Source organism: Equus przewalskii, chromosome 2 (assembly GCF_037783145.1).
Source record: "Equus przewalskii isolate Varuska chromosome 2, EquPr2, whole genome shotgun sequence".
Lineage (NCBI taxonomy): Eukaryota > Metazoa > Chordata > Mammalia > Perissodactyla > Equidae > Equus > Equus przewalskii.
The window spans coordinates 35,444,663-35,472,419 of NC_091832.1; the positions used below are offsets into that span (position 1 = coordinate 35,444,663).

Genomic DNA, 27,757 nt, shown 5'->3' on the forward strand with positions numbered 1-27,757 from the left:
TGGGTGAGTCCCTGCTCCGAGCCCTGCTGGCTTCCGGCTCCTGGAGTGGGCATCTTGGATTCTCACCAAGACCAGAACAGGAACAATCCTGTTCAACCGCGCGCACACACACACACGCACGCACGCATGCACACGCGTGCACATACACACCCTCCTTATCAGCGGAGACAAGGCCCGCAGAAGTGAGCAGTGGCTCGGCAGGCTGGTGAATTTTAACGAGTGTGTTACTTTCAACTGAAGCCTGCACCATCTGTTCCTTCTGCTAATTGCCAAGGCGAGGGGAGGGGCGTCCTTGGTGGTGGGGTAGGGAAGGCGAGATGAGGGAGGGAGCAAATGACCCCTTCGTGTGAGGCTTGGGGAGGGTCCAGGGCTCTCCCTCATGTCCACGGCTATGTTATTTAACAGTTATGCTGGCTCAAGAAAATGCCCACAGCTGGGTGTGGGGTGGCCCACCACCCTGGTTCGGGAAGGGCCATTTAGAGTCAACTGGCCCACCTCCTGGCTCCTCTCATCTTACGGGTAACTTTCCCCGTGCATTCTCCAGACCCGCTCCGAGGCCCCATGTGAATACTCTGGATACCAAGGATGGCGGTGCTAAGAGCATGGACTTGAGCCTGGCTTTGAATCCTGACTCCTCCACTGACTAGCTGTGTGACCTTGAGCAAGTTACTCTACCGCTCTGTGCCTCCACGTCCCCACCTTAAAACTTGGGATAGTAACAGTACTTTTTCTATGGGCTTTTGAGAGGATTAAGTGAGATAATATGTGGGCTGCATCTAAGACAGTGCCTGTCCCATAGGTGCCTTTTCATTTTGATTGCCATCTCTAGTTTTGGCATCTACACTGTCTTCTGATCGCTCAGCTCTCCTCTGCTGTTCTCTGAGAGGCCTGGGTAGGGGTGCGGATTCATGCCCAGGGACTGGGTGGGGGAAGGAAAAGGACCAGGAGGTCCCAGGAACCTGCAGCCACCGGGGTGCACACAGAGAGAATGAGGATGGTTTGGTCTTGCAACACTCACGACCCAACACTGAGAACTCACTTTTTCCAATGAGTTCTGGATATTTGAGGCTTTGTCCTGTCCCTGAGGTCTCTCAGATCTGGTGGCCCTGATTCTCAGAGTTAAGGAGTGGCTGCTATGGGGAGGAGTATGGCTTAGTGGCCAAGAGCACAGGTGGTGGCATTTGACAAACTGGGGTCAAATCTCAGCTCTGCCACTTGGAAGCAATGTGACCTTGCGGAGGTTGCTTAACTTCTCTGTGCTTATGTCTCCTAATCTGTAAAATCAAGTACTATAATGCCCAGGATTATGGTGAGGAGTGAGATAACAGTATGGGAAAGGGTGGAATGTTCTTTCCCTGCTCGCGGAACCTGGAGTAGAGAAGCCAGTGCTGGTCCTGGGGAAAAACAGGCATGAACATCACTAGCCACGATTTGGTGAGAATGTCCTGATTCTAAGCACTCTATCCATTCCATCTCCAATCCTCACCGAACCCCAGAGGGACAGGCACTGTACACACGGGAAACCTGAGGCCCAGCGAGGTTATGTGACCTACCTGAGGTCACACACGGAGGGAGCGGTAGAGAGAGACGTCCATCGGTTCTGCAACATGGAACCAAGAGCGGGCTCTGTCCTTTAAGGTTCATTCTGAGAGCCAGTGTGTCCACCTGCGTCCCCAGCACCTAGAACTTTGCTAGGCGCGTATTGATGTCTGTGTCTACTTGTGGAATAATAATAGACAGCGCACAGCACTAGTGTGCGCCAGGCACCGTTCCAAGAGCTTCACACCCACCAGCTCACTGAATCCTGAACAACCCTGTCGTTGTTATTCTGTGCTGTTACTATATTCTGTGCTGTTATTAACATCCCTGTTTTAGCTGAGGAAACTGAGGCACAGAAAGGTTCGGTCACATGCCCAAGGTCACACTGAAAGACCGGCTATTCCATTATCAACGCAAGAGGCAAGATCAAGTCAAGGTCTTATCTGGGGGGATTGGATCCTGGGGGGGCCTGAGGCTGGCACTTGGGGATCGGGTTAAATTAGGGATCTGCTTATGGAATCGAGGGGCAGGGGATTGCACACAAGACAGGAGGCGAACCACCCACACTGGCGGTCAAGGCCAGAGAGGAAGATTGATAAAAATGCCAGTCCGTGCGGATCCCTGAGCAGGAGTAGGACCCTCTCAGTCTCTGAGCAAGGAGTAGGAAGAGGCTGGACAGCTCTGGTTTCTGGAAGGACGTGGAATCCATTTCCATCAATGGTGGGAGGGGCCCCATTCCCAATGTTTAGCTTTGCAATTCACTCTTTGTGGCCCTGGCAGTGGCCGTGCCTTTTTTAGGAAGGAGGGGACAAATGAAAGCTGTCCTCTGACAAGGTCCATCCTCCCCCCACTGATCTGCATCATTGCCTGGCAGAGCCCAGGCCTGGTGACTGGCACAGGCCGAGGACCCCAACTGGCCTCTGTCTCGGGCTGGCTCTGGGTCTTGGTTTGCCATCAGGGGCTCTGCCTTCCAGAAAGTGAGCCTAAAGGCAAGCCGGAATCCCCGCAGTGGAGCACAGCAGGGCTTGTGTTTCCACCCTCACAAGCACTGAATGACTTTTCTGTGCCAGGCTCTATGCTGGGGGCTTCTATATAGGATCTCACTAAATATTCAGTGCATCCATCCATCTGTCTATCCATCTAGGCACCCACTCATCCATCCATCCATCCATTCGTCCAACTATCCATACCTTCATCCATCCATCTACACATTCATCCAGCCATCCATTCATCTATTCCTGCACTCATTCATCCACCCATCATCCACCCATCCAACCGTCATCCACTCATTCATCCATCCATTCATCTATCCATCCACCCATCCACTCATCCAACTATCCATACACTCACCCATCCACTCATCCATCCATCCATCCATTCATCATCCATCCATCCATTCGTTCACCCATCCATCCTCTCATTCATCCATGCATCCATCCATCCATCCATCATCCATCCATTCATCATCCATCCATCCATCATCCACCCATCCAACAATGCTACATTGAGTGTTTACAATGTGCCACTCAATGGCACACGGAGTAATTACTAGAGAGACAACAGTGAATAAGACAGGCATGAACCCTGCCCTCATGGAGCTTACTTTCTAGTGCTCCAGATAGAGATGAAACTAACTACCTAAATATGTGTTTAATTAACAATGTGATGAGTTCTGTGAGACACCCAGGGTTCTGCTAGAGTTGAAGTGGGAGGACTTGACCAAGCTGCCCTAGAAAGTCAGGAAAAGCTTTCCTAGGAAGGGACATGAAGACAGAGGTCAGAAGGAAGAGCGGGACTTGGCAGGTGAGGTGGCGGAGGAGCGCAGCGGGAGAAGGTGCCAGGCAGAGGGAACCAGATGTCCAAACGATTTGGGAGAGGAGAGGGTGGGACGGTCCTTGAAGAAGTGAAGGCAGGGCCAGGGAGTGAGGGGCAGTGGTACAAGATGCGGAGTGTGAGGCGGGCGGGGTGGGCCATGCGGGTCTCCTGGGTCATGCTGAAGGGTTTGGTTTTTCTCCTAAGAACAGTGCCAGTCACTGAAGAAACCTGGGGGGCATGGGGATGGAGGCATGACGTGACTGGTCTGCATTTCCAGCCCGCTGAATAGAGAACAGGATGAGGAAAGACAAGAGTGAGCGGGGGCCAACCAGTCAGGAAGCAGCTGCAATGGCGTTAGATGGACCTGCTGGAGGCTTGGTCTGCAGAAGAAATAGAGAGGAATGAACTGTCTGGAATCGATGCAGGAGGTGCTGGAGAGGGGACACAATGACTGACTGGACACGGGGAGTGAGGGAGAGAGAGGCGCCAGGACAACAGCCGAGTTTCCAGCTTGGGCAGCTGGCGGATAGCAGGGTCCTTCACTGAGACAAACAGCAAGGAGCCCCTGAGAGAGGATGGCACGAGTTCGCTTGGAGTTCCAGTGGCCTGAGACACGTCCAAAGGGCAGTGTGGAACAAGGGCCTGGGCATGTGGTCTGGAGAGTTTCTGGGCTGAGGACAAAGGCCCCTGGATGTAGGCATCCCCACTCCCATTTCACACACGAGGAGCTGGCCTCAGAGGTTACACGATGTGTCCAGGTGCTGGGCCCATTGGAGTTAATCTCCGAGAAGGATAACATTGTCAAACGCTGGATTCACAGGCAGCCCTGCTTCCTGGCGGGAGCTTGAGGTTCCCTCTTTTCTTGGCTCCAGATGGTTCCACATGGGCCAGCTTGTGTCAGCTTATAGACAGCTCTCAGCTGACGCTGGCACCATCTCCTTGAGGCCGAGTGCAAATGGCCCGGGAGATTGTGGGTGGACCAGGGCAATGCTCCCTGTTGCTGAGATTCCTCCCCCGTGGCCTCCCACAGGCCCCTCCCTTTACTCCAGCCACCGACCTCTGCATGCACTGCCAGGCCTTTGGCCCTGCTGTGCCCTCCGCCTGGACCGCCCTCCTCCTGTCTCTTTGTCTGGCCATCTCCCGCTCCCCCACCAATCATGGTCTCCAATAAACTGCCCAAGCCCCTTACCCTCCTGGACCTCCATAGGCCAGGCCAGGTGGAGGCCTGTGGACTCCTGGGGCCCCCAGGAACCATTGTCGCTTCTCCAGATCCTTCCTTTCACCGCCCCCTCCTTTACCAGGCTGCGAGTGCCTCCGACAGCTCAGGAAACCTGTCTCATGCAGCCAGAATTCCTAGCTGCTCTCCCAGGGCCTGGGGTATCATTGGCTTCGGTTCAAGTGTGCTGAGAAGTGAGATAGTCCAGTGACCTCAGACTACCCGGGCTGTGTCCCAGCTCTGCTACAAGCCGTTCTCTGTGTGGCCTCGGGCAAGTCACTTCCCTTCTCTGATCCTTTGTTTCCTCATCTGCAAAGCGGGGCTCCTGAAGGATGGCCCTCGCAGGCGTATTATGAGGATTAAACAAATTCATGTGTACGGAGGCCGCCACAGCGGGCTCAGCCCACGGTACCAGTCATACGCATTCAATAAATCTTAGTACCATAATTATTATTAATTAGGCGTGAATCATCTTTCTAAGCAAAGGATGACCTCCACTAGCCTCCAGAGAGTGAGTCAAAACTCCCACGTTGGAATCGTGGCTAGCGACAGCAGCCAGGCCGGGCTGTAGGAGGATGCCTGAAACAGGCTAGACATTTTCCTTGTTTAAAAAAAAAAAATTGTTGGGCTATGTTCAAGATCGGGCAGATGCATGAGAATAGGTTTATCAAGGTGGTTTTCGGTTCTGCTGTAATTTAAAATAAATAAGTCAATTTAATGTTTAGAGAGTGAGTTATGCCTTATTAGGGACACCGTGAGCCGAGAAAACTTGGCCAAGGCGAAATTTGAGAAATTGGCCCCGGCCGTGAGAGTAATTACAGCAATGCGTCAGTGTGCCGTCCTGCCCAATGATATTTTCATTCTGTCTAATTTATTAGTTTACTAGCTTTATGCTGAATATAGAAAGATAGACCACAACATGGGCCTCATTTGATCACAGCCAAATTTTTACGTCTTCCCGAGATGGCCGTAATGAGGGAAGGGACCCCTGCTTCCAAACCGGTTCCAAGTTTTCCAGAAAGACTCAGGGCAGAGTTCCAGCACTCTGGGCACCGGGGCTGCAAAGTAGAAAGGCGATAGAGGACGGCGGGCCGTAGAGCAGACGGTCTGGTTTCAAACACCAGCTCCTCTGCTGTCTACTCACACGGCCTCAAGGACTCGGCATGTCCAGACCTCAGTTTTCTCACCTGTAAAATGGGGGCAAGAATAATTCCTACCCGTACGGAAATCGAGAGCCCTGTGTGGCTGGGCCTGGGTGGCATTGCTCACTGAGGTCTCCCTGGGGCCCAGCACCGCGCCTGGCTCGTCACAGGCGTTCACTAAACGTTGTTGAATGAACATCAGCTGCCGCACCCATTATGCTCACACATAACCATCACTGACCTCCTGTGTCCTGTCCATGTGCCGGTTCTAAGAGCTTTACCAACTCCTTCCAGCCTCACGACCACTCTACGAGGTAGGTACTATTATCATCACTTTCCCCACTTCAGAGATGGGAAACTGAGGCACAGAGAGGTAGTGACTTGCCCAGGGTCCCACGGCCAGTAGGTGGCAGAGCCCAGCTCCAGGGTGACTCTATCATGGCACCTTCTGTCTTCAGCGTTCCTAGGTTCTGGCTTTATTATTCATAACGAAGGTCCAGTCCCACGACAATGTGAGAGGGTCAAATCCGGATCCTTGTCTTTGCAGCCCGAGCCCTCCACGAGCTGGCCGCTCCTTCCTCTCCCTCACCTGCCCTCCCCCCGACACTCACCTCTCTGCCCAGGCAGCCTCCTTGCTGGCCCACACAGCACCCAGTGGGTCCGCCCAGTTCAACAAACGCCTTCGAGCCCCTCAGCCTGCAAGGCCGGGCCCGGGATGGTGGTGGCATAGGGGTGGATGACAGGGGCTCTTGCCTCAGGAGCCCACCCAAACTCCTGAGCACCTACTGTGTGCCAGACCCTGAAGAGGGAACTGGAGAGACAGAAAGGAGGAAGGGATGGTCCTTGCACCTTACACATAGGAAAAGGGACTCTGCAGGTATGATTAAGGCTCTAGAGACGGGAGACCATCCTGGGCTACCCAATGAAATCACGAGGCTCTTTATAAGAGGGAGGCAGGGGCATGAGACTCAGAAGGAGATGTAACAACAGAAGCTGAGGTCGGAGCGCTGCTGTTGCTGGAGGGGCTACAAGCCAACACATGTGGGCACCTCTAGGAGCCTCAAAAGGCAAAGAAACAGATGCTTCCCTGAGCTTCCAGAAGGAACTCAGCCCTCCTGACACTTGATTTTAGCCCAGTGAGACCCATTTCGGACTCCTGACCTCCGGAATTGTAAGATGCTAAATTCGTGTCATTTTAAGCCACTAGGTTTGTGACAGAAGCGACAAGGAATTAACACAACAGCTGACACTGATGGAGTTAGTTCCCACTGTGCTGAAACCTCACCGAGCGTGATCTCATTTAATCCCCAACAGCCACTGCTGCCCCGGCAAGAGGATGCTCTTACCCCCATCCCACAGACTCAGTTAATTCACTCGCGTAACAAGTGGTTGTTGACTGCCCCAGGCACCTACCCCGCACCGGAGATGGAGCAGCGAGCAAGAGACAGGAGGAGACTCGATTTCCAGAGGGAAAGAGACCGTGAACAAGCAGACACACAGTGGGGACCATGCAACACCAGACAGTTACCAGACACAGTCCAGGAAAAACAAGAAGGCAGGGCAAAGACGGGGATGGCGACGCTGCTTCGGACAAGGTGGTCAGGGAAGGCCTCCCTGTGGAGGTGACATCTGAGCAGACACCTGGATGGACGGAGCGGGGAGCCATGTGGACACCCTGAACATTCCAGGCAAAGAGACCGAGTGCAGAGAGGTGAGGCAGTTGCTCAGCTGGGTTGAAGCTCACCAGCTCTGCCGCTCTGAGCTGCAGCCTTAACCCCCACAGCACGCAGGGGACTGGGAGTGGGTCTAGCAGGATCAGAGCGCAGAGGAAGCAGAGAGAGGGCCCGCTGAATTCCGACAGGGCAGGTCCCGGGGGCAGAGCCGTGTGGCTGTGGTCTGGAAGGATGGGCAGGGTTTTGACAGGCAGAGGTGGGGGTGCCGCTTCCGCCAAGTCTGGGGCGGAGAAGTGTGTGCGCGCTTTAAGAAACGCGGAGTCAGCCTCGCCTGGAGTGAGAGTTGGAATGCACAGGATGTGGCGCATCCGGGACTCTCACACCCCCCTGGCTGGCAGGGGTGTGGCGGGGAAAAGCACTCCGGAAAACAGGCGGTGTTATAGGTTGAACTGTGTCCCCCTAACCGAGACATGGAAGTCCTAACCCCGGTCCCTGTGAATGTGGCCTTATTTGGAAATAAAGTCTGTGTAGGTGTAACCAAACTAAGAGGAGGTCATACTGGATCCGGGTGGGCCCTCGTCCAATGTCTGGTGTCCTTATAAGAAGAAGGAAGTTTGGACACAGGGACACAGACTCGCAGAGGGAGGCCACCACGCGACGATGGAGGCACAGATGAGAGAGATGCAGCTACAAGCCCAGGACCGCCGGCAACACCAGAACCTGGAAGACGCAGGAAGGACTCTCCCCAAGAGCTTTTGGAGGGAGCGAGGCCCTGTCGATACCTTGATTTCAGACGTCGAGGCTCTAGAACTGTGAGAGAATACACGTCTGTTGTTTTAAGCCCCTCAGTGGGTGGTATTTTGTGATGGCAGCCCTAGCAAATTAAGACAACCAGCCTCTGCGAAAGCTGAACACGTGTCTTCTATGCTCCCACGGTTCCTTTCCTAGGGATGTGCCCAACAGAAATGGATACACACATTCAGAGCAACTTTATTTGTCATTGTTCAAAACTGGAAGCAACAAGCCCAAAGTCCCCCCATAGGAGGATGGATAAATAACCTGTAATAGATCCATGCAAAGGAGTACTATGCAGCACCAAACAAGGATGAACCACAGACACCTGCAACCACACGAACAAATCTCCCAGACTTTATGCTGAGCAAAAGAAGCCAGACACAGAGACTGCGATGCTGTTCATGTGCAGAGCACGGGCAGGAAGACCTAGTCTAAGCTGATTCAAAAGTCAGAATCCTGTTTCCCCCTTGGCGGGAGGAAACCTCGTGGGAGGCTGAAATGTTTTATATCCTGATCTGGGCAGTGGGTGGGCACTGGGTGTATGCGTGTGATTCCCTGAGCTGGACCCTTTGGATTAAGCACTTCACTGCGTATACGTTATAAAGTCTCCCAGAGGCATCTGGAGTCGGCTCTGTTGGCCTCCGAGAGGCTGCGGATGGAGGATTGTTGACCAGGGGATGTGATGCAGCCATGGGCAGGACTGGGGGCAGTTAGTGGCCTCCAAAGAGGATTTATGGTGAGCCCAGGGGCCCGCCTGGCCTGTCTGCAGCTGGAGCAGCTGGCAGGGCCTCCATGTGCCCCCCCAACCCCGGATCTTTGGGCTGGCGTCACAGCCTGGGCAGGCAGGGGAGAAACATAGCAGGGAGAGCTAATGGTGCAGAGACGCGGCCCAGGCTGTCTCTCCCTCCCCTGCCAGCCTCTCCTTCTCGGCTCGCTCGGCTGGCCCCGCTCTGTTCTCATTGGCTCCTTCCCTCCCAGGGCACCCTGGTATTTACACCCCCATCAGACCTCAGCAGCTCCGTGCTGGCTGCTCTGCGGCCCAGACCCCATGCGCGCCTCCTCCCCTGGCATGTTGCAGAGGCAAAAACGAGACAGGCCTCCAGCTGCCGGTTAGAGACACTGGATGGAACAGCCTTCAGGGACAGGACTGAGGTCCCCACCATGGGAAGGGTGATGTGGGGGCTCAGCAAGGTCAGGTGGTCTGACCAAGAGCCCACAGCTCTGAAGGAGCAGGTCTGGTTTCCCCATTCTCGTCTGCTTAGCCCCAGAGCCTGCCCTTCCTCCATAGTCCCAACTCTTCCCTGTGCCACATAGAAACAAGTGAACGAACTCCCGGGCCAGCGGTGACTGGAGGTGGTGTGGCCTAATGGGAAAGGACAGGGACCTGCCTGTGTTCAAATCCTGCCTGTGCCCCCTGCCGTGTGCTTAACCTGGGGCCAGACATTTAACCTCTTGGCCCCTCCGTTTTCCTGCTTGTAAAATGGGACTGACAGTGGTGTTTTCTCCATGGCGATGAGTTTTTACACGTAATGTGCTTGTGCTTGGCACACAGGAAGGCCCAGACAGTGCCTGCTGTTGTCATCAGTGTTGTCATCATTGGCCCTGAGGTGGTTACAAGGACGAAAGCCAAAAAGGCCACATTTCTCCCTGGGAGCGCTTTGAGGGCGTCAGACCACAGACAGCCCCTTTGTGGGCACCCCCTCCTCTTTCTCAATGACTCTGATGGGGAGAAGCTGGAGTGGGGACGGGGCACAGTGAGGGTGGGGGCGGCTCAGGGCCCTCCCACCCGGCTGGCAGCTGGCGGGGCTCAGAGCCGCAGCCCGTCCTCCGGCGTGGCAGTGTCAGTGTGGGGAGCTGGTGCTCCGGGCACCCAGTGGGAGCCTGCGAAGACGCCTCCTGTCTGCAGCCCCTCCAGGCGGTGCTCTCCAGCACCTCGGCCTGAGCTCTGGCCATTCCCTGCGGCCCTGCTCCAGCTTGGTGACTCCTTAAAGTCCTGGGTCTGCCCTGCAGGCTGCGTGGGGCCTGGGCATGGAGTCGGGCTCTGCTGGGCTCACAGGGTCATCTGGGCCATCGCCCTGCCTTCCCACCACACTCACGTCAGCCAGAAAAGGGGGCTCCTGCCCCTCGTCTGCATCTGCCGAGGAGGGGCCCCTGGGGGGCTGGGGACTGGGGAGCCGGGGCTGTCGGGGGCACCGAGGGGTCAGGCCTGTCTGGTTGGTGGAGGCAACAGGGTAAGATCTGAGGTGGAGGCTCCCGATACCCACCTCTGACCCCTCGGGGAAGAGCTCATGAAGCAGGTTACCACCCCTACTGCTGCCCCCGGACCCGGGCTGCCCGTGTACGCCCGCGCTGCAGCCCTGGTGCGTGAGCAGCCTGGGCATGGACAGGCCACCTGGGCCCATGCAGCCCCTCCCAGGGCCCCGCACCCTGTCCTGCAGCTGTCTCCTTACATGTCTGTCTGGGCCTCAGCTTCCTCATGTGCAAAACGGGACACAGGGCACGGCCCACCTCATGGGACGTTGTGGGGCTCGAATGAGACAACCCACTTAAAACATGTAAAACCCCGTACGTGCTCAGCCGACGGCAGCTCCTCCTTCAGGAAGGGTCTGGCTTTTTCTGCCATCACGTTCCCTGCTTGCTTCACCTGGCTCAGCAAAGGCTCTCAGAGATGTTTGTTGAATGAACAAACGAACAAAATGTTGGCGACTCCTTTCCCCACTCACTCCTGGGAAATCTCCAGGCCACACTGGGGGTAGGACCTGTTCTTAGGAGGGTCTCCCAGGGTGAGGGGCCGCGGAAGGGTCCCCCACATCAGAAGGAAAAGCCAGATCCTTCGATCGTTCTTTCGTGCCCTCTTCCCTGAGCTCTGCAGGGCCTGGGGTGGGGATGGGGGGAGCAGACGCGGCCCCTCCCTCCAGGAGCGACAGTCAGACCACGGAGGGCTGGTGAGAGAGGCTCCTGAGACCACGGGAGCAGGGCATCCCCGCTGGGGCAGGTGGAGCGCGCCTCCGTGAGCCAACGGCCTTTCCCCTCTGCTGCTGTTATTGCTATGATTTTCCGCTACGGTAGAAAGTGTGTCTCACACCCAAGCACACACATAGCACGTACGCGTGCCGTGGAGTGCGTTACACACGGCCCTGTGAGTCAGCGCTGTCTCATGTAACACCCTGTGTGCCGGACACTCAGCATTTTGAAGAAGAGAATTCCTACAACCTTCACAAAGCCTGGGGGGCTGGAGTCACTGTCCTTCTCATATCAGTGGAGAAGCTGGGGCTCCAAGTCCTGCCCAGTGTCACCACAGGTGGCATCTGGCAGAGGGAAACCTGGGCAGGGTGAGGGGGCCCCGTAGCCCCGTAGCCCCGTACCCCAAGCCTCCTGGACCACTTACAGAGCAGTGGCTGACAGCCTGTGTCCTGCCTCCGACCTCTCAGGGAGCTGGTGGGTTTGAATCCCTGCTAGGCTGCTTACCGGCTGTGTGCCTTTGGGCAAGTCACTTAACCTCTCTGAGCTTCATCTTTTCACCTACAAGTCGGGATAGTAATAACACCTCCATCATGAGGATTTACAACTCGAGGTGTATAAGGTGCTTACAGCAGGGCACGCGCAGAGTAAGAGCCTGATAAACACCGGCGTTGGCATTATTACTAGTCCTCAGAGCTCAGGGCTCCGGCTACATCATCACTCTCATGGGGGAAGTAAAGGTCCAGGGAAGTTAAATTCAAGTGCTCCAAAGCCCCTGGCAGGGCTGGTGAATGGCGTGCAGAGTTACGACCGGCCTTGGTCCCCCGGTCCCACAAAATACTCAACCTGCCCAGGAACATTAACCTAGCGGGGAAAAGAAAGACTCGACCAAACCAATGTCCTGTCAGGGAAGGAAATATGTCATCAGTTCCCTGAGCCTCCCCAGCCCTCTGCAGGCGTGACGGGAGTGTCCACCCAGCGCACGAGGACACGGCCACAGCAAGGATGCGCCGCCCGCCTGAGTCCAAATGCAAACACACAGAATGGATCGGGCGCTGGGCCGGTTCCCCGCGTGTCTCGGAGCTCCGGGCACCTGTCTCCTGGGCCCCAGGCCCGGCTGCGCAGGGAGCTCAGTCACCCTGGGGGCCGGGTCCGCTGTCTGGTACCCCCGATACTGCGGCGAGGAAAGGGCAGACGGTGTTAAAGCCAGGAGGTCTGCCCATCGCCTGGTGTCCCATCCCATTTGTGCGTTGGACGAAAGGGAAGCTGAGGCTCTGAGAAGCCAAGTGGCTGGAAGTCACACTGTGGCTTCATTGCAGACTCTGGACAAGACGCCGGGGCTCTTGGCTCAACGCCGGGTGGTGGCCCAGCAGCCCAGCCCTCTGACCAGGAGTCCACTTGTCTGTGTGAGAAACATTTATCAGCCACCGACTATGGAGGTGATGGCATTGCTCTGGACGCTGGGGGAACAGAGGGGAGCCAGAGGAGCGAGTCCTCATCCTCGGGGCTGCACTGAGGAGACATGCAGAAAACGTGTACTCAGATTCCTGAATGAGAGTCACGCGGGGTCGCCATCAATGCCGTGAGGAGCAAACAGGAGCAGAGGGAGAGAGCGGCTGGCTGGGGGTGGGGACGCCTCAAGATGAGGGTTCAGGAGGAGTCTGTGGAGGTGACACGTGACCTCAGACCTGTGACGGGAGGAGTGTGGACCTGGTAGATGAAAAGCACGAGCACATGTCCTGAGGTGGGACAAGCTTGGTGACAGGGCAGGGTGACCAGAGAATGGCGCGGGACAGGGTCGGGGGAGATGGGGCTGGCCGGGTGGCTGGGATCATTGGGGATCTCGTGGTCCTGGTAGGAAACCGGATTCTCTGCCAAGTGAGTCGGGAGCCCTTGGGGGGCTTCTCGCAGCCGGTTCTGGGAGCTGGTTTCACTTTAGAAAGCTCGCCCTGGCTGCTGGGCGCAGAAGGAGCTGGGCGGCGAGGGACCCAGATGTGCAGACACAGGATGTAAGCTGCTGGAAGCTGGGAAGAAAAAGATGGCCCTTAGCTGGACATCAGGAAGCCTGGGCCCTGGCTCCTCCATCACTACTGGGCTGTGTGACCTTGAGGAAGTCACTCAACTTCTCTGGTTGTCTCTTTGCTTTTTTGTAAAATGAGAAAGACCTCCCAGCCCTGTAGCCTTGTGTGGTGTTGCTTCATCATCTCCGTTGTAGTCTGTGTTATTTGCAAATAGAGGTGATGGGTGCCCATTTCTTACAAAAGGCAATGGCCCACAGATGTTCTCTCCTTTATCTCTATCAATGGCAAGTTTTAAAAATCAGTAACCGGCTGTCAGCTTTATTACTAATTACGCAACTACTTTATTGCTGGTATTAAAAAAAAAACTGAAGGCTAAAAATGTCCTTTTTCTTGACTCCTTTTCCTTGACTAAGGTTTAGCTCTGCAAGAACATGGCGATCTAGCTGGGAGCTCTTCCTCCATTCACTCACTCACTCACTCACTCAATCATCCAGCCAGCCAGCCAGCCAGCCACTCATCCATCCATCCATCCATGCATCCTTCCGTCCATCCAACTGTCCATCCATCTATCCATCAATTCTTCCATCCATCCATCCATCCATCCATCCACCATCCATCCATCCATCCACCATCCATCCATCCATCCATCCTTCCACCATCCATCCATCCATCCATCCACCATCCATCCATCCATCCACCATCCATCCATCCATCCATCCATCCACCATCCATCCATCCATCCACCATCCATCCATCCATCCATCCACCATCCATCCATCCATCCATCCACCATCCATCCATCCATCCATCCACCATCCATCCATCCATTCATCCACCATCCATCCATGCATTCACCCATCCATCCATCCATCCATCTATCCATCAATTCTTCCATCCATCCATCCATCCATTCACCATCCATCCATCCATCCACCCACCCATCCATCCATCCACCCATCCATCCATCCATCCATCCACCATCCATCCATCCATCCATCCACCATCCATCCATGCATTCACCCATCCATCCATCCATCCACCCACCCATCCATCCATCCATCTATCCATCAATTCTTCCATCCATCCATCCATCCATCCATCCATTCACCATCCATCCATCCATCCACCCACCCATCCATCCATCCATCCATCCATCCACACATCCATCCATGCATCCATTGTTGAGAGCTCACTGTGGCACACTCCTTCCCTGCCTTCTCCCAGTCAAGCTTCTCCAGGACCCTCAGGTCCCCAGACCTCCCCATTCCCCATCAATCCCACCCGGTCCCCAGCTCCTGAAACACGATTGCCTTCCGAGGCGAAGATTCTCCCCAAACCTTGGAACTTTATTAGATGGCAATAATGTATTAAAGAGGAGGTTTGAATCACCCGGAGCAAATTCTAATGCGAAGAAATATCACAGCGACAAATACTTTGTTCTGAGCTGTTTACTAAATTAAGTCTTTCCCGGACATTTTTAGCCTTCAGTTTTTTTTTAATACCAGCAATAAAGTAGTTGCGTAATTAGTAATAAAGCTGACAGCCGGTTACTGATTTTTTACTTAGGAGTAAAAGGATAACGTGTGTGTGCGTGTGTGTATGTGTGTGTGGATAATTAACAGCTCTGGTTTTCTGATTGCAGATATATAAATTATTTGCCATCTCAGCAGCTCCGTCCCGCAGGCTGTGGGTCAGGGGGAAGTTGCATGGAGCTCGGTGGAGTGGAAATGGGCCCCCTCTGGGAGGCAGAAGTTGAGTTTTGCTTCCACAGCTGGTTTGCTGTGTGACCTTAGAGAAGTCACCCACAGTCTCTGGGACTTGGTTTTCTCATCTGGAGAATGAGCAGGTTGGCCTGGGTGATGCCTGAAGGCTACTGGCAGATCTGTCCCAACTCTGGGCGGGACAGTGACTTTAAATAGCATCTGTGTGTTGGTGGCTCCTGTATTTGTATCTGTGACCGAAACTGTTCCATCACCCTGTGCTTCCATCGACCTACACGCTGTCTAACAGACACATCTAACCTGGTCCAAACAGAACTGCACCCCCCAGCCCTAGCCAGTCCCCACTGGTCTCCCCATCTTGGAAGGAGCTCCCCCACCTCCAAATGCTATGGCCGTGACCCTCTATGTCCCCGTCAGCTCCTCTCTTTCTGATCTCCCCCCACTTCCAGTCCACCAGCGAGTCCAGCCAGCTCTCCCTCCATCACCGCTCTCCAGCTCCCCCCGCCAGCCCCCGCCGCCTCTGCTCTCTGGTCCACCTGTTTCCGCAGGTCGCATCCTTCCCGATGGCTAAGGTGGGACTTTCAACCACGCGAAAACAGCAACAGGATCAACTTCAATCACTTCTCATCACTCCTAGAACACAACCCAAACTCTCTCTAATGAACCAGAACGTCCTACAACAGGGCTTCTCAAACTCGCCTGCATGTCGGAATCATCTTGGGGGCTTTAAAAAGCTGATGCCTGTGCGCCCCCCACCCCCCCTGGAAAGTTCTGCTTTAACTGGCTGGGGCTCAGGCTGGGCGTCAGGGGTGTGTGCAGCCCCCCTGGGGGTTTCTAACATGGACCGTAGACCACAGACAGCAGCGCCGGCCTCGCCTGAGAGAGGAGTGGAAGTGTGGAACCCCAGGCCCCACCCCAGCCGCACTGAATGAGAGTCTGCATCTTACCGAGGTGGTTCCTGGGCTCCGTCAAGTTCAAGAGCCTGCTCCAGGAGCTCGGCCTCTGCTGACTTCCCCTGGCTCCACCCTCCTTGCAGGCCTCGTCCATTCCGCAGCCTCTCTGGGCTTTTTTCTGCTCTCCATTGACAGGTCAAGCTTGCCCCCGTCTCAGGCCCTTGCTTTCCCCTCTGCTGGAATGCTCCCTCCCTGGCCTCTGTGTGGCTGCTCCATCCCTGCGGCAGAGAGCCCCGCTCCCCACCTCTCCCTGGGTTGCCGGCACAGCCCAGGGGATGTCGGCTCCAGGGGGACAAAGACCTTACCTCCCTTGTCCAGCCCTTTCTCTGAGGTCTACAGTTAACGAAGAAGCACATTATAAACAGCACATGAGTACTTAGGTCCAGCCTTCCCCGAAGGGGTTGAAACATCACGGAGCACAGGACAAGACATGGAACTACCCTCCCCCCACTGCCCAGGGCACTGCCTGGCACCTGGCTCGCAATTCCCTGTGGCTGATTCTGGGTGAAGACACTGTCTCCAGGGGGGCCTTGGTACCCAGCAGAGGGAACAGGTTGCCCCAGAGACCCTGATCCCATCAGCACAGGGGCTCAGCCCACTCGCTGGGAGGCCCCAGGGGAGGAAAGCTCTGCACGATGGGGAAGTGCTCCTGGCTCTGGGGCCGGTCACTTGCCCTCTCTCGGTTGAGCTTGATCACCATAAATAGGGTCTGAAATCTGCACTCTATAGGACTGTCATTAGGGTTTAAGCAAATGATGGATGAGAAAGAGTTGTCCTGACTGTTTGAAAAAAATAATTCCACATTTGGATGACCCGTCAGCTCATTAACTTAGAAAATTCCTACTGAGACCCTGTGCTGGGCACTGAGGCTCTAGAGACAAAGAAGGGAGGGTCCTTACTATGGGGGGGCAAGACCTGTCCTTGGTGACTGGGGGCCACTGGCAGGGGACCCCCCCCAATTGCAATACCCCAATGCATCACCAGAGGGCAGCAGACAGCTTTGCAAGAACTTCCCTCGGTGGGGGGGCGGGGTGGGGGGGGAGAAAGACAGGAGAGAGGAGGGTGTGTTCGGGTGTCATCAGGTCTTCCCTGTGGGCCCCGGGCGGTGCTTGCAGGAGGCTGCTCAGTGGTGGCTCCAGACTCAACAGAGCACATCGCAGTCTCCTGCATCAAAAGCCTCCATTAACCTATTACCCAACCACGGAGAAGGGGCCCCCTACTCAGTGTGGAATGGGGACCCCCTTGAAGCACCTGGGGCCTCGGGACCCAAGATCCGTGCTGCTGGGAAGACTCTGGGGCCAGAGAGGGGCTCCAAGCCAAGGGATGCAAGGATGTGCAGGAGAGGAGAAGCGACAGCATCGTGTGCATGTGAGCATGCATGTGCTTATCTGTGTGTGCACAGAATGGGAGGACAGAGCCCCATGCGGGGAGTGGGACACTGGGAGGGGGAGAAATAAAGAAAAGAATAGCTATCTCCCTACAAAAGGAAAACCATGGAAAGGGAAGGAAAGACTGATTCAAGGAGCAGAAGGAGAACAGGGCCGGCCTCTAACGTGGGAAGTGAGGGGACTTGGTGGAGGGCGGCACCCCTCTTTTAGGAGCACACGGAGGCCCAGCCTGTGAGAGCCGTGTGGGGCCGTGGAGAGGAATCGGGCCCTGTGGGAGTGGATAGTTGCAACCCGGCGTGCGCAGAGCTGAAGTGCGACATGCAGAGTGGTCCCGGAGCACGGCCAGCAGGACCCATTCTGCCCAGGGGGGCCGAGGGTCAGGGAGGGGACGGCTGGCCCAGCGGGCATTTGAGCCGGGCCTGGAAGCACTACCGGGCTCTAGAAGGGCAGAGAAGGACACACAGCCACCGGAGGAGAGAAGTGGGAAACAGAAGTCAACACCTGGAGGGGGCAGGGGGAGGGAGCAGCAGGGCCAGGCGGGGAGCAGGGAGCAGGGGGCCTCCCACTCAATGGAGACTTCGGCGGAACAGGGGGAACGTGTCAAGCTAAACGGATTTCTCAGCAAGTCAGTGCAATTGAGGCCACCTGCTGAGGCCGCAGAGGAGACCCGGGGCCTCCTGGAGCCCCGCTTCTGGAGCCAGGATCGGGCATCTCTTGGTCTCCTTGGCCTGGGCACTGCCAGGCGGTGGCTATTTTTAAGGTGGTGACTGATGCTGGCATTCCCTGGGGGGACCAAGCATCCTGGGCCACACGCTCAAGCATGTGCAAGTCAGGTTGGAGACACAAGGTCACACCTCCTCACTCAGTCATCTGAGTCTCCAGTGCCTGGCATAGGCCCTGGTATGGGCTGGACACTCAATGACTGTTTGTTGAATGAGCCTGCCCTCAGTGGCCCAGGGACCCAATATGGCTCCAGTGGCCCATGGAGTGCCACAGCTTGGGTGTGAACCAGGCTTCACCCTGCATGAGCTGTGTGACCTTGGACAAGTGACTGCACCTCTCTGTTCTTCCGAATCATCGTCTATACAACAGGATTCGATGAGTCTGAGATCTGCATTCCAAGGGGTGGTTGTTTGGGTTAAATGAGAGGATGGACAGGAAAGAGTTTTGCTGACTGTTTGAAATGATAATTCCACATTTGGATAACCTGTCAGCCTATTGATTCAACAAACCTTTGCTGAGGACCTGGGCTTCCATCCCAGGCCCTGTGCCAGGCGCTGGGGACCTAGAGATGAACAAGGGAGGGTCCCCGCCCTCTGAGACAAGACCCAGCGAGGCAGGCGGGGAGGGGAGTCCAGGAGCCTCTGCATGGGGTCCCGCGGGACGTCTGGCTCAGAAAGCAGGGGCACTGCCCGCCTTGGGGAAACAGCCGTGGCCAGAGCACCTTGCTCGGGGGTCCCCTGCTCCCCAGCAAGGCCTCACTTCCTGAGAAGCTGGCACAGGGCCTGGCACACGGCGGCTGCCATCGCTCTATGATGACCAGGGTAGCCCGGGCGTGCGGGCTGCCTGGGCAGTGGAATCGGCCAGTGCCTGCGAGGCTGCCGGGTGGGGAGGTCACTGGCTCGTGCAACCCAAACAGGTCTGTTGGCCACGGACTGCCGGCAGTAACCAGCATTATCTGTGCCGTGCAGCCTCCCGCTGAATTCTTTGGCCCCGGCCGCACATCGGAGCAGATGGAAGGTGGCGTGCGGAGCAGAGCTTTCCAGATCCCGCTGCCAACATCTTCACCTGCAAGACTTTTGAAAGACTGCTTCCCCAGGCCCTGCTGCAGGCCACTCGAATCGAATTCCGTCTTGAGGGGGCCCAGGAATTGGTATTTTAAAGCAACTTCCAAGGTGGTCCTAACGCAGGGGGCCCCGTGGACAGGCCTGCGGTGTAGACACCCCCAGCTGGTGGCCCGTTGCTCAAGTGATGGAACTTGCAGCCTCGGTCGCCAGACTGAAAGCTCCCCTAGTGGCCGAGGGGGGAGCTGCAGCCCCCGGCTCCTGCAGGAATGCCTGGTTTTGAGGGGGAGCCTCCCACTGGGAGCGGAGGCCTGGGGCGCTCGACTCTGACGCCATGAGAGGCAGGATCTGTTCTGCACTCAGCGCTGAGAAGGGCTCAGAGTCGTCCTCACAATGTCACCGGCTCATTTGCCTTCCGGGCTGATTTCTGGGTGGGAGAGGGAGGAGCGGGTTTGCAGTGGGTCCGGGACTGGGCGTGACCCGGATAGTCTGTGCCATGAGGGCGGGGCCTGCGTCTGTCCTGTCGCCCGGTGCCCAGCACACGCCCGGCACATAGTAGGTACTCAACATGCGTTTGCTCAGTGGTCGAATGGATGAAAACATGAATGACGTTTCATGTCGCCCCGCCTAGAACATCTGCTCCCGGCTCCTCTGTCTAAAACCCACTTCTGCTTCTAGGGCCGCTTCAAATGCCCCCTTCCCCGCGATCTCTCCGCCCCGGACGCTCACTGCACTCTCTCTGAGTCTCGCCTATGACAGCTATCACTTTATTACTTGAACTGTTAGCCATTTATCTCCGTGTTTTATCTCCCCTTTTCATGCCACAAATATTTATTGTTCCTCTTTAAATGCCAAGTAGGTGCTGGGGTTACTGAGACGAAAAAGATGGAGTGGAGGCCCGGTGGGAGCTTAGAGGCTAATGGGCTGGGAGGGGGCCGGCTTTGAGCCCCACGGAGGCAGGGGCTGCGCCCAGACCACCTCTGGGTCCTGTGTTCCCAGTGGTGCCTTGACTGCAGTAAATACGCAACGCAAGCCGTCTGTCGAGTGAATAGTGAGAGGGTGTGTCTCAAAGCAATAAAGGAAGTGGCATTTATTTCTTTCGCGTCCTCGGTCCTCCAGGCTCCTTTCTCATCTACTTGATTTCTCCCATGCCTCCCTCCCCTGATAAGTAGGAATTAGAAAGGTGTGACTGGCTGCTCTCCCTCCTGCCGGCCCCCAGACTTCCCCCACCTCCCAGATCCTCTGTGAAGGGCTTTGTGTTCTTCCCTGGCACCTCCCACCCACCCTCCACTCGCAACCAGGGTAAGCTTTACAAGACACACATCACAGCAGAGGTCATAACCTTCAGTGGCTTCCAGGATGCTGAGAATAAGCGCCAGCTTGCTTCCTTGCTCCCTGAACTCTGGCCACGCTGGCGCTCTGGCAGCTCTTACTCCATGCCAAGCTCCTTCTGACCTCAGGACCTTTGCACCTGCTGTGCCTTCTACCTGGAAGGCCCTGACTACCCCCAGCCCTGTCTGGCTGGCTTCTTTTGCTCCTATAGATCTCTGCTTAGACCTCATCTCCCACGAGATCCCTTGTAGTCGCCACCCCCATTATTCTCATCATCCTCTGTCACATTACCTTACTTCCTTCACCACACTCCTCGCCAGTGGTAAATATTTTCCCTTATAATTTTAGACACATTTTTGTAGCCTGTCTCTCCTCACCCCTCCACTGTAAACCTCACAAGAGCAGGTCTGATTATGTCTTGTTCGCCGTTTTATCCCCAACACCGTCCTGACGTACAGCAGTTGCTCAATTCCCTCCTGAGGAATGAACAATGCAGAAGAGGGGGGAGGGAGCAGAGGCCTGAATTGCTCCTCCCTCAGTTTACCCAGCAGCAGGAGGGGCTGCAGTGACAGAACCCCGCCACGGCCTCCATCACTAACTCGTCCACACCCCAGATATTGATGAATCATCTACAATGTGTTTGTGGGGGGGGGGGGGGGGCGGTGATGGGCAGGGGGCTGGGGGACAGCCATGAAGACACCACGCCAGTCCCTCTGCTCATGGGATTGCCGCTCTGGCGGCGGAGGCAGGCTTTGAAGACCCAGTGTCAGGGCAGTGAGTGTATGGAGGGGAGTACACTGGGATATCTGAGCCAGTCTGGGCAGTCAGGACTGGCTTCCTGGAGGAAGCGGCATTTAAAAGGACGAGTAGGGTCTTGGCAAAGAGAGGTGGGCAAGGTGTCGGAGGGATGGGAGCACACTTAACCCTGGGGTCTAGATTTCCCTCACCGCCACATAGGGGCCAACGAGGCCTGCCTGGTGCTCCTCATGACATCCTGAGCAGACGGAATGGGACAAGGGACCACAGAGAGCTTCGGGAAACAGAAGGCATAGTGTGTGGGGGGACAGGGATGGCTGAAGGCTCACTGTGATTCACCTTGACCTCCAAGGAGGTCACAGCTACTGCCTGGGGGTGGCCACATTCTGCAGGGAGTAATGAGTTTGCCATCACAATCTTCCCCTTGGTGGGGGGACCCATCAACCCGCTGGATCTATGGCTGGCCTGGAGGAACAGGCGAACGGGGCTGAGGCAGGGCGTGTGAGGACAGGCGTGGAGGCCAGCGGACATGCAGGAGGCCAGGAGGCAGGACTGTCACCATGTTATACCTGCCCACTTAGGGGGACCCCTGAGAAGCAGGCCTAGGGACAAGGATTCGGGAAGGAGTGGCTGATTTGAGAGGGTGTCCCAGGAAGCTGGGAGGGAAGGGAAGGGAGCCCACACGGGTGCATCTTGGAGGTCATTCTGCGGGGGAGGGGGAGGCTCAGCCTGGCTGGGGAACTTGGGGTTGGGGGTGGGACAGAGGAGGACATGCATCGGGTTGTCCCATCCAAGGGGCGAGGGGGCTGAGGACTCTCCCAACACCTCCCATCACTGCCCAGGCTGCTCCCGGGGACGCGGGCTCCCTGGCCCTCCTGGCCGGCCCTGCATGCAGGCTGAGTGGGCTCCTGTGGCTGGAGAAACCCTGGGGAAGAATCACGGGCGCCGTGGGTGGGCCAGACATCTGCCACACTCCCCTCGTCCCTAGCACAGAAGGCTCCTTCCTACCCCACAGGTCATGGCCCGAGCGCCACCATCCCACGAGGCCCGGCCCGACCCAGCGCCCCAGTCCTTCCCAGCTCTGCGCCCTGCTTGCCCCCTCATCACACGATCGCCACGTGGACTCACATCTCTGCGGAACGTGCAGTGACAAATTTATCTGCGTTTTACTTTCCTTGTTGACTGTCGCCCCCCTGAGAGTGCGAAGCTCTGCCTTTCTTGCTCGCCCTGGATCCCCGGCACCATGCACCATCCAGGCTCCTCGTAGGTGCTCAGTAAAACATCCTTTGCAGGAATAAATTACTGTCAATTGCAAGCTGGGAGGTCTGGGTTCTGAGGCTCAGGGCTAGAGAGGCATTTGCTGGACGGGCCTCTGGGGCGCTGGGAGGGGCAGTGACCTGTCCAAGGTCACACAACTGGGGTGTCCCGCCTGCACCCTCCCCCCACCCGGGGGGCAGAAGCCCTGTCACTCCAGCCGACTCTCATCCCTCCGGGAAGCCCCCCAGCGGGAGGAAGGGCTCTGGGAGTCCCTGGGGTTCCTCTCAGCTGCCTGGGAAATCGCTCTCGGCCATTTCTTCTAATCTTTTTAGCCTCATTCTCTCCCACTTTCCCAGCTGAAGGGGAAGCGGCTCAGACAGCTGTGGAGCTGGGATGCTCTCTAGTTGAGATGCATTAATTTGTGAATATCTTCATTTATATGTAAATGTGGAGTCCCGAGCCCTAATGGGGCCTGGCAGCCTGGAAAAGCAGCCCCCTCCAGCATGGCTGCTCCGGCTGGCAACTCTTTAGACTTCGAGAGAGTCTGCTCCTTCCTTCCCTTCCACTGTGGCCTCCTGGCGGCCCTCTCCCTGCTGCTCTCTGCTGGGAGACCACCACTGCAACCTGAGGCTTGGGGAGAAGGCGCTGGCCCCTAAGTCAGCATTGCTGTGTGACCTTGGGTAAGCCTCTTCCCCTCTCCGGGCCTCAGTTTCTTCAACAGTAAAATGAGGAAGGCAGCATGGCGTAGGGGTAGGATGAGGTGGGTTGGGGACTGACCAAGTGCATGTGGTTTCAGAGAGAGACAATTGACCCTGTCTGTAAAACCAAGACTATAGAAAATAATAATACCTGCCTACATTCTCGGGGTAGTTTGTGACGATCAAAAAAGAAAGAGTGCTGGGCCGGCCCGATGGCGCAGCAGTTAAGTGCACACATTCTGCTTCAGCAGCCTGGGGTCCGCTGGTTCGGATCCCGGGTGCAGACATGGCACCGCTTGGCAAGCCATGCTGTGGTAGGCGTCCTACATATAAAGTAGAGGGAGATGGGCATGGATGTGAGCTGAGGGCCAGTCTTCCTCAGCAAAAAGAGGAGGATTGGCAGCAGATGTTAGCTCTAGCTCAGGGCTAATCTTCCTCAAAAAAAAAAAAAGGCATATAAGGAGCCTTTATGAGATTTGAAAAAAGGTGAGCGTTTTTTTATGGTGAGGGAGGAGGGTTTTTTCTGGGCAATTAACAGCAAACATGCATTGCTTGGCTGCCATGGCGTTTATGTGGATTAACTCAGGGATGCTCGCGAGGCTCCGGGGGCCTCTCACTGCTGTCATCGCTTTCAGAGACCAGGACGCTCAGGCACAGAGTCATCAACCCAGGATGACGATCCGTGAGGGGGCGGAGCAGCCAGGATTTGAACTCAGGCCACGGGACTTAAATGTCACAATCATCCGAAGCTGACCGCTTTCAGCCTGCTTCACAGGTGAGGAAACCGGTGCAGAAAGAGGGTAGGGCTCTCCTTCAAGGTCACTCAGCAGGAAGCAGCTGAGCCGGGATTTGAACCCAAGTCTTCCAGAAAGAGGGCTGTGCTCTGGCTGCTCCAGTGAGCACGAGAGGGTGGGGGTCAGGGATGTTCCGGGGGTCTCCAGGTTCCTTCCTGGCTTGGAAATTGGAGCCAAGGAGTCACCCTGGAGGCCACACCTGCGGCAGGCGGGGTGTGGGGGGGGACCAGAAGTGATGGGGTGCGCTGGGGGGCTTCTCAGAGAACCGTGATGGGGGGTGCACGGCGCTGGGTTCCCCAGAAGGTTCAAGGTGATCTGGACGTTCCCTTGCTGCCAAGGCCTCACTAGCGCCCAGAATAGTTATTTTCTTCTCCAAAATGAGTTTCTACCTCCTTTTTCATCTTGATTGTGCCTGTCTTGTCTTAGGGGGGCTGTAACATCTCAAGGCGCCCCCCCCCATCCTTTTTGGAAGCGGGTGCAGGAGGAATCGTAAACGGATGAATGAGGGCGTCCGTGCGGCCATTTGCACAGCTCTTCAGAATCGTTTCGGGCCCACATTCTCACCAGATCCCCCTACAAGCGCTCACTCGGAGCTCCCGGCACGAAGCCCAGAGCGGAGCCCGAAGGCCCTCCAGGGGAGCTGCCACCTTCCCACCTCACCCCGAGGGCAGGGAGGACCGCGTGCCGGACTCCCTGTGCCGGCTGCTTGTGCCCTTTGCAATCTTCTTGTCCCATCTTCTAATTTCACCCCTGGGGAAACTGAGACCCAAGGGGCCGAGGAGCGTACCCAGGGTCATCCAGTCAATTTGCAAATTTCATTGTGCACCTACTGTGTGCCCGGCCTTGTGCTGAGAGCTGGGGCTACAAGGTGAAGGAGAGCACCTGCTCGGCCCTAATGCTCACGGTCGCGGAGAGGAGAACCCCCACCTGTGTGGCGAGCGGGGCCTCACGCTCCCGGGGGCAGCATAAGGCACTAAGTGGGAATGTTATGGGTGTCCCCTGGAGCACAGCGCGCACAGGCTCGTGTCTGCAGCAGCATCGCTCCGCGTGCCCAGCATAGTCGGGTCGTCCTCTACTTTGGAGCTGACTGCCACTTTCTGCCTGTCCACCAGGAGAACGTTTGGCTGTGGAGCGCGAACGAGCACACGTGTGCCCCTGTGAGACGCCCCCTTGTGGAGGGGTGGGGACTGGAGGAGCTGCAGTGTGGGTTTTGGGAGACATCAGTTTGCTGGGGTGAGGGGTGGTCTAAAGAAGGTGCCTGCAGGAGGGCTTCTTGAGTGGGGTTCTGAAGGCTGATGAGGAGTTTACCAGGTGAGCAAAGGAGACAGGCACTCTGGGAAGAGGGCCCAGTGAGTGTAAAGGGTCAGTGGAATAAAACGGGACTGGGCCTGTGAGGGAGCACGCGGGAGGGCACCCACACACCAAGAACGTGGCAGGGCTGGAATGCGATCTGCTATCCTAGTCTTCTAGAAACCAGGTAGACGCAGAAATATGAAGTACCTCTGTCCCCGAGGACTCTTCCCTCCCCTCCCTGTTTTCCTTCCCAGACTTGGGGCCCTTATGGCCCTGGAGCCCGTGGGGAACAGCAGAACATGTTGCATGGGCTTCTGAGTCAGGCAGAGCTGGTTCACGTCCAGCTCTGTCATTCCTGGCTGTGTGACCTCAGGCACAGTGCTCACCCTCTCTGGACCTCAGTGTCCTCACCTGGAAACCTGGTTTGGAAAACCTACCCGGCAAGACTGTTGGAGGAGCTGGCTGGGGACGCCGACGAGAAGGGTCGGCCCCATGTGCCTGAGCTGCGACTTGACCCCTCCCTGCGTCTTCCCTCTGGGGGACGTCCCCCTGGGCACTGGGTCCCACTTCAGCAACAGCCCCCGCTCTGCCGTCCAGGCCCCTGGAGGGTGGTCCCGGGAACCCCCGAGCGCGCGGCGGGACAGAGGAGAGGGGCTGGCGGCGCGGCCCCGGCGCCCGGCCTCACCTCACGGTGGACTGGTACACCAGGTCCTCCCTCTTGCGGTAGCTCTCCATGTGCGAGTAGTTGGTGGAGAACATGGCGTCAAAGGTGAAGATCTTCTGCTTGATGGTGCCGCCGTCCGTCACCTGCAAGGGAGCAGAGGCCACAGGTGAGCCTCGGCCAGCCTGGCCAGCCCTTCCCCCGGGCAGTGAGCGGGCTCCCGGGGCCCCAGGGAGATGGATGCAGACACCCGGAGGCCAGCAGCCCTGAGGCTCCACGAGGAGCCTCGGTGGGAGACGTCACAGCCGTCGCTGGAGCCCTCCCAGCTCATCCCCACTTTACTGGTGTGCATACTGAGGCTCTCCAGTGAAGGCGCTTCCTGAGGTCCCGCAGCTACGGCGACCCCCTTGGCCAGACCCGCAGAAGCGATGAGCAAAGCCTGTGGAGCCACGGACGAGGCCAGAGAGTGTGAAGGTGTTTTGCAGAGCCAGCCAGAGACGTGCAGCCTGATCCCAAAGCCATCCCTGCCCCAAGGAGAGAAGGAATGGGGGAGCAGGCTGGGCAGAGAGAGAGGAGGGGAACTGGAGGCCAGGGGCCGTCACCGGTGCAAAGACCTCAGGGGAGACAAATAAGCTAAATTGCAATCATTTCAGATAAATCCTGCAAGGGGGAGGCCCAGAATGGCAGGGGAGCCCAGAGGAGGGGCAGCCCCCATTCTGGGGATAGGGTAGTCATGGAGGGCTTCCTGGAGGAAGCGATATCTAAGTTGCCTTCTCAAGGGAAAGTAGGAGCCAGCCTGGCAAAAGGTGGGAGTGCTTCCAGGCAAAGGGGACAGTAGTTGCAAAGGCCCTGGGCCAGGAAAGAGCAATGTGTGCTGGGTGAAAATAGACTGTAATGAGAGCGCCTGGGGCAGAAAGGAAGTGGAGAGGGAAGATGCTGGGGAGTGAAACACAAGCGAGATCATGGAGGGCCTGGGGCAAAGGAGCTCAACTCCTGAAGCAACAGTGGTAGAGGGCCACGCTGGGATCCTGTGACCCTCGGGCCTTAGGGTGAGGACAGATGGAAGGGGCAGGTCTGGAGGCAGGAGGCTGTGGAGGACCCAATCCACTGCCTCGGGGATGGAGAGAGGGGACAGTGTGGGGGACTCATCCTCTTCTGGCTGCCCTTGGGACGGGTCACGGGGGAGATCATGGGGTCCCATTACCCCAGGAACACGGAGGCCCCGAGGGGGCAGGGGGCCTCAGAGGTGATGACAAAGGCCGTGCTGGAAGACAAAGGCTGCTGAGGGGCCCAGCTGTCCACAGCTGCTTGAAAGCTGGACCCAAGTGTCCGGTGCCCGGCTGCCGCCCGCCCACGTCCCCGCGTCAGCCTGCCTCCCGCTAATGAAAGTGTTACTCCACAGAGCAGCAAGGTATGTGTTGTCACTGTTTCAATTATTTATCTGTTTACTCGGCTGCAGTTTTCCGCTTGTCTCAGCAACTCTATTATAGACGGGGAGCTTGCAGCCTCGCGCCGCTCAGCTGGGCTCCGCGCTAACAGCCTGCGACAGGGAGGCCACATGCCTGGGCCTGGAGAAGCGGAATTAACGCCCTGCGGCTCTGCGCGTGGAGGCGGGGGCAGGGGCTGGGATGGTGGCGGCCAGGGACGGGGGTTTCTCCAAGGGGCTGGGGTCAGGGGACGCTGGAAGCTGCTTCCCCCGTCCCACGGAGGCAGACACTGGAGCTTGGAGCTGTCGCCTTCCCGGGAGGACAGGCCCTGGGTGCCGCTGCGCTCCTCTGGGCCCACCTGGACTCAAGCTGCCTTGGACCATATCACTCCGGCCTAGGCGGTGTGGCTACTGGTTTAGGGGATACAGATTCGGTGCCCTCCAACCAGCATTTATTGAGCGCCAGCTGTGTGCCAGGCACGGGCCACATCAGTATGGATCACCCTTCCTAGACTGCAAACTCATGAAGCAT

The 27,757-nt window shown here is 56.9% G+C and overlaps 1 protein-coding gene across 10 annotated transcripts in view; it reads right to left on the reverse strand.

Moving 5' to 3' along the window:
* The window catches only part of IGSF21 (immunoglobin superfamily member 21), a 242,232-nt gene that overhangs the window by 57,780 nt on the left and 156,695 nt on the right, over positions 1-27,757 (reverse strand). For all 10 annotated transcript variants that reach the window (XM_070600964.1, XM_070600972.1, XM_070600989.1 and 7 more), the window contains exon 3: positions 25,824-25,945. In XM_070600964.1, coding sequence (XP_070457065.1) covers positions 25,824-25,945 — 122 coding nt within the window. The remainder of the gene's footprint in view (positions 1-25,823; positions 25,946-27,757) is intronic.